The sequence below is a fragment of the Montipora capricornis genome, chromosome 6 (assembly GCF_036669925.1).
Source record: "Montipora capricornis isolate CH-2021 chromosome 6, ASM3666992v2, whole genome shotgun sequence".
NCBI lineage: Eukaryota > Metazoa > Cnidaria > Anthozoa > Scleractinia > Acroporidae > Montipora > Montipora capricornis.
Window position 1 is genome coordinate 18,368,879 of NC_090888.1, and position 5,637 is coordinate 18,374,515.

At 41.8% G+C, this 5,637-nt stretch overlaps 1 protein-coding gene across 2 annotated transcripts in view; it reads left to right on the top strand.

The window, feature by feature from the left end:
* The window catches only part of LOC138051691 (uncharacterized), a 12,986-nt gene extending 7,349 nt beyond the window's left edge, over positions 1-5,637 (top strand). For both annotated transcript variants that reach the window (XM_068897952.1, XM_068897951.1), the window contains exon 2: positions 1-5,637. This exon is cut by the window's left edge and continues 231 nt beyond it. In XM_068897952.1, the coding sequence (XP_068754053.1) occupies positions 1-4,097 (4,097 nt within the window). In that variant the 3' untranslated portion in view covers positions 4,098-5,637.

A 5,637-nucleotide genomic window follows, 5' to 3' on the forward strand; every position in this document is an offset into this window, starting at 1 on the left:
TATTCTCCACTCCACACGTTTTATGCACTGAAGGATTTCATTTTCAAAAGACAAATGATGAGCAGCAGACATTCACGTTAGAGCTGTCAGAAATCGATTTTCGACAAACGCCACTTAGTTGTGACGACTGCCAACACGTCATAATCCACAACTGTTCTTTCCATGATTCTTTAAGAGCCTTGGCTATTGCAATACACAACATTACGTCTTTCCAGCTTGATATTCAGAGCAATTCAACTTTTTACAACAACTCTCAATGCATCAACGTTCTCCTACTTAATAAAACTAAAAGGAAAAGTGTTTCCGTTAGTCTTAACATCAAGAATACAATGCTTGAAAAAAATGGGCTATATGGCCAACGCCGCTCTGAAGGAGGAGTCATAAAGATCACATCAGTTGCAGATGGTGAATTGTGTCCAATATACGTGTACATTTCTTGCACTAAGGTTGCCAGTTTTGGCAGTAAAGGTCCCTTCATAAGTCTCAACGTTTCGACGGCGGTCACAGAGGAGACATACAAAGATATCAGGTTATATGACAATGGAAAATTCCATGGGAAATCAAAACAAAGTGTGCAAAGTCTATATTTCTCACGTGCTAGACAAACAAAAGCAAAGTTCATCTCCATCACTTGCCATGACAACCCAGACGTGCAGTGCATTGTGGTTCAGTCAGACAGGGCAGGTATAATCATTCAAGGCTCGTTGTTTTACAACCAATCTGTTCCCAAAGAAAATTCCGGCTCTTGCTTGTCTATAACTGCAAAAATCAATGGATCTTTAAGGATTGTAAACTCTTATTTCCATAACAATTCAGCTGGCAACGGCGGGTCGCTTTATGCCAATAGCAAACATGGATTTCTAACAATCCGCCTCGCCAATGTTACGTTCAGCGAATGTAAAGCCCAGAACGGATGCGCAATATCAATTGGAAGAACGCCTGGAGACCTTATTCAGTGGGGTACGCACAGGTTATATTTTGGCGTCAGAAATGTAAATATTACAGAGTGGGGAGGACATCGACACAAAACAAAATGCATAGCTGTAGACGTTTTACTACATAGTGGGATTGTGACACTGGAAGAGTCCAGGTTTACGAAGAAAACGCGAACAAGAGGGGCCGGAGCTTTTCGTGTAGTTACTACCGGAGGCAAAAGTAATATAACAATTTCAAAATGTATTTTCAAGGAAGATGCGTTGAACCCAACGAAAGGAAGGATTCTCGAAATAGTGGCCGCAAAAGAAAACGCAGGGATGGTAACAGTTTCTGACAGTTTCCTGGAGAGTAAAGTAAAAAAAAGGGCAGGTCTGTACATAAGTCCCAAATATCGCATCAATCTATTCAACGTTACACTCATCTCTTTTAGACATGGATTGCAAATATCATCACCACGTCCGGAAAACGGCTCTTTTCCAATTGACATTTCCATTGATAATTGTTCTTTTGTTAATAATATCTATGACACGATGGTCAGTTTACGTAGTCCAACATCAGTCCACATAGCTATCAGAAACACCCGGTTTAAAACGAGCGACGAAGCAGTGACATGGGACGAAACTAGAAATAGTTATGCTATTCGCTTAAAGATACCACCACTCAAACATGTCAATTTCTCAAAGGCGGTCATCGAAATTGACAATAATGAATTCCACCACAGACCACCCAGTTACTTGGCTCTTTTATTTGAAGGGCTGAAGCATGTGATAATCAGGCGCTCTCTCTTTCGTAATTGTGTCTTCGCTTATCGACGAACATGGACAAATAACAAAACGGGTTACTTCTACGAGACAGCAGCTGGCGCCATCTCTATTTTATTAAATCCAGACAAAGCGCGTAATTTTGGGTGTGTCAACACTAATGAGACACACCCCTCATGGCACTACAACAGCCATGTTCTGTTTGAGGATACGACTTTTGTGGAAAACGTAGGAAATGAAGTTGGAGCTGTCTATATCAGCAATGGTAACACCACGTTTAGACGATGTACTTTTCGCGACAACTTTGGCATTCATCACACTGGACATGTCTATTCTGCATTTGGAACAGGCCGCGTAGATTTTGTAGATTGCTCGTTTTTTAGGACAAAGGGAAGTATGACAGCATCAACCGGTCCCTCGTATAATGCAGGTGTCTTCCTTTACTCTGGAAGCGGAGGTCCTGTAAGACTTGAAAACACAACAATGATATCAATGAAATTTAGCAGGAGGACTGTTCCAGTTTTTGATATCTCTAGTGGGGGATTTTTTGTCATGGATAAAAGATCGAAGATACAGTGTAGCGAAGGACAGGGGCTTTTATTGGAAAATAACACGCACTTTGTATACACAGAAAAAAACAACAGTATTTGCATATTGAACACTACAGTTTTGAAGTATTCTTGTAAACCCTGCTATCCTGGTTATTACAGCCTTCAAACAGGGGTTTCAGAAGGCTTAGCCGTGACCTCCACTCCTGTGTGCCATACATGTCCCTTTGGAGCCACCTGCATTGAAAGTAACATTGTCGCGAAACCAAATTTCTGGGGTTATTCAACATCTAGCCGTCCCCAGGAGCTACAATTTATCGCCTGTCCGGAACACTACTGTCCTTCAACTGTCTCAACAGTTTATAACAGTTGCCAAGGAAACAGGAACGGTACTCTCTGTGGACAATGTGCAAAGGGGTTTACTGAGACCCTCTTCTCAAGCAATTGTCGCAAGTTGACAAAATGCAACGACTATTCTGTGTGGGTTGTGACCGTATTGTTAACGATAACATTTGCTCTTTATCTTTTGAAAAAACCTCCGATACTGCACATCCTGACAAACCAAATCTTGTGGTTTAAGAAAAGAGGAGAAAATCCCTCGGGAGAGGAAGTAGACGGCATTGCTGGTGCTGAACATTCCGATACTGGCTATTTAAAAATAGCGTTTTATTTTTATCAAGCAGCCGAGACTGTGATGGTGGTCCCTATAGAAGAACTTGTTGGAAAGATTCCTTTTATCCACTTTGTAATTTCTGCTTATAATTTTCATGTCCAATCGATCAATCAAGACCTTGGCTGTCCATTTGCAGGACTCACCGCAACAACAAAACAGGCTCTCCTTTCGTCGACAGTATTTTTGACTATGACTGACGTTGTGGTCATTTATATTGTGCATTCTGTTTTCAACGTGTTAATGGGCAAGGGAAAGCCCTCCCTCATCTGTTATATGTCCGTTGTAATAGAAGTGCTGTTACTTGGGTACGAGAGGCTTGCAGAAACGTGTTTTAGGCTAGTGCACTGTGTCTCTATCGGATCTGAAAGAAGGCTTTTTATCGATGCAAATATCCCATGCATGCAATGGTGGCAGTATCTTCTCCTTGCTTACATTGCATTTTGCCTGGTTCCTTTAATCGTTGTCCTCTACTGTGGATCTTCCAAGCTATACAGATCTTCTATTACAGCAGGTGAGTTCCTCGCTGCTTGTATAATTCCACTGCCATTTCTTTTGTATTGGCTGGTCAAAGAAATGCTGAAAAGGAGACGCCAGGATTCTGCTGAGCAGCATGTAGTCAACAAAGAAGTTTTGGACATACTCCATGGTCCTTTTCGTCCACCAAATGATGATGACAACGGAACACTTTACTGGGAGAGCGTGATGATCGGTCGAAGGTTCATTCTCCTCGCTTGTGAAGCGTTCATCACAAATCTTATGTTACGCATGGTCTTCCAGGCAGCAGCATGCTTGTTGATAACAATCCATCATGTTTGGAACAATCCTTATCGATATCCCATGGCAAATAGAACTGAAACTTTGTCGCTGGTAGCCATATCTTTAATTGCTATCATCAACCTGGCAAAAGCAGCCCTGTTGTCATTTGGTATCACAATTGACGAGCCGAGCAAATCCAGTCTGAAAGCTCTTGAGTGGTTTGAGGTGTGCGCCTTGGCATTTGTCCCAGCGTTAGTGTGCATGTTGGTCACATTTGCAGTTCTCTCTCAGCTGGTGAGGTGTGCGCTTTTTCTATTCGAGCATTTCAGAATCTTTTGCTGGAAGTTCTGTTGCTCTCCGTGGTACACAGACCGAGAGCAAAAACCTCTCCTGGTTGTTTCTGAACAGAACGTACACTACTGAGGATAAAATTATACTTTGATCACTAATTTGTTTGACTCGATCATGGTGTGATATTATAAGATTTCACTTGCGGTGCGTCTAGTCACGAAGTAGAGCTATGTGGTCTTCCATTCAGAAGTTTAAAGGTTACTTTGTAGACGGCAATTTTCCGTGAAAATTGAGAAAACTGTTTCTATTGATATGGAACGTAGCTTCCTAAGCAGAAAGAAGGCTAAAAATAATCAATTAATTGATTTATCTGAACGGAACAAGTATTTTGATTACCTTGGCGAGAATAACCAATCTTTGATACCGTTCTTGTGAAACCTCTATTCTGTAGGTCTCTGTAACCATTACAAGAATGTGCAAAGTCCGTGATGGTAGATGTGTGGAGAATTATAAATGTCAGGATGAAAACAAATCATTTGCACTGAGACCCAGAGTATAGATATCGCAATCGTTTGACGTGCGTTTACGACGCGGTTATATACCGTGAAAAGGCCAAGGCAAATTACCAGGGCCCAGTTGTTCGAAAGCCGATAGCCGATTTAACGTTAACGGTTTGTCCGGTTATGTATTACTCTTGACCAATGAAACGTTGGCGGTTATGTTGTGAAATTGACAACATTTCTGACAGCATACCAGCATGTTTTTTTCACGTGCTCTCAAAGTTTTCAGGTTTTTCGTGAGAACGTTCGGGTTTTGCATGACCGCCCTATTAACGTCTTTGCTCGTTTTGTAATGGACACAAAAAACTTCAAAGTCAACAAGTTTGGAATGAGGTAAGTTACCGCCCAGGAGTCGCTTGAAATCAAGATTTTAAATGCTCCTTGAAGCAACTACGAAAGACGGAAGAGCGTGCGCAGAATGCCCTAGACGTAGAAATGTTTCCTTCTCGCTCTTTCTAGTTTCACTTCGGTTTCAGGTTTTTTTTTGTAGTTGCTGAATCACGTATCTCCTCTTGGTAAATTTACCAAATTTCATATTTCGTGTCTTTGGAAACTCACGGGAGATAGATGTTTATAACTCTTCTAGATTCCTAGGCAGATTCATAAATATCTCCGGTCTCACGGAAAACCTGAAAACTGGAAGAGCACGTGAACAAAACATGCTGTATACCGTCAAGAACGTGGTCAATTTTCACAACATAAGTGCCAACGTTTCATTGGTTAAAAGTGACACACGACCAAATCTTGTTCCCAGAGTCTTCGTTCCCCTTGACCAGCGGGTCGGGTTACGAGAGACTCTGGGATCAACCTCGTCCCCAGGGCCTTCTCCTCTGCGATTTTCAAAATGGCGGCTCGTCTGGAGAAGACCCTGGCCAACGCTGAACTCACCACAGGCGGCCCAGAGTCGGAAGGTAAACAATTATAAGGATTTGTATGGGAATCTCGATAACAGACTGAAAAAGATATTTACCCGCAAAAGTTCTCAATAAAAAAGCCGTACTTTATTGCCATGGTGAATTTCTTGCTTTTTGTGTGGTTTTTTGCCTGATTGAATGCGATTTAAGCGACTTCTCAAATTCCCGAGTCGTCACTCTTCCCTAAATAAAGGAAAG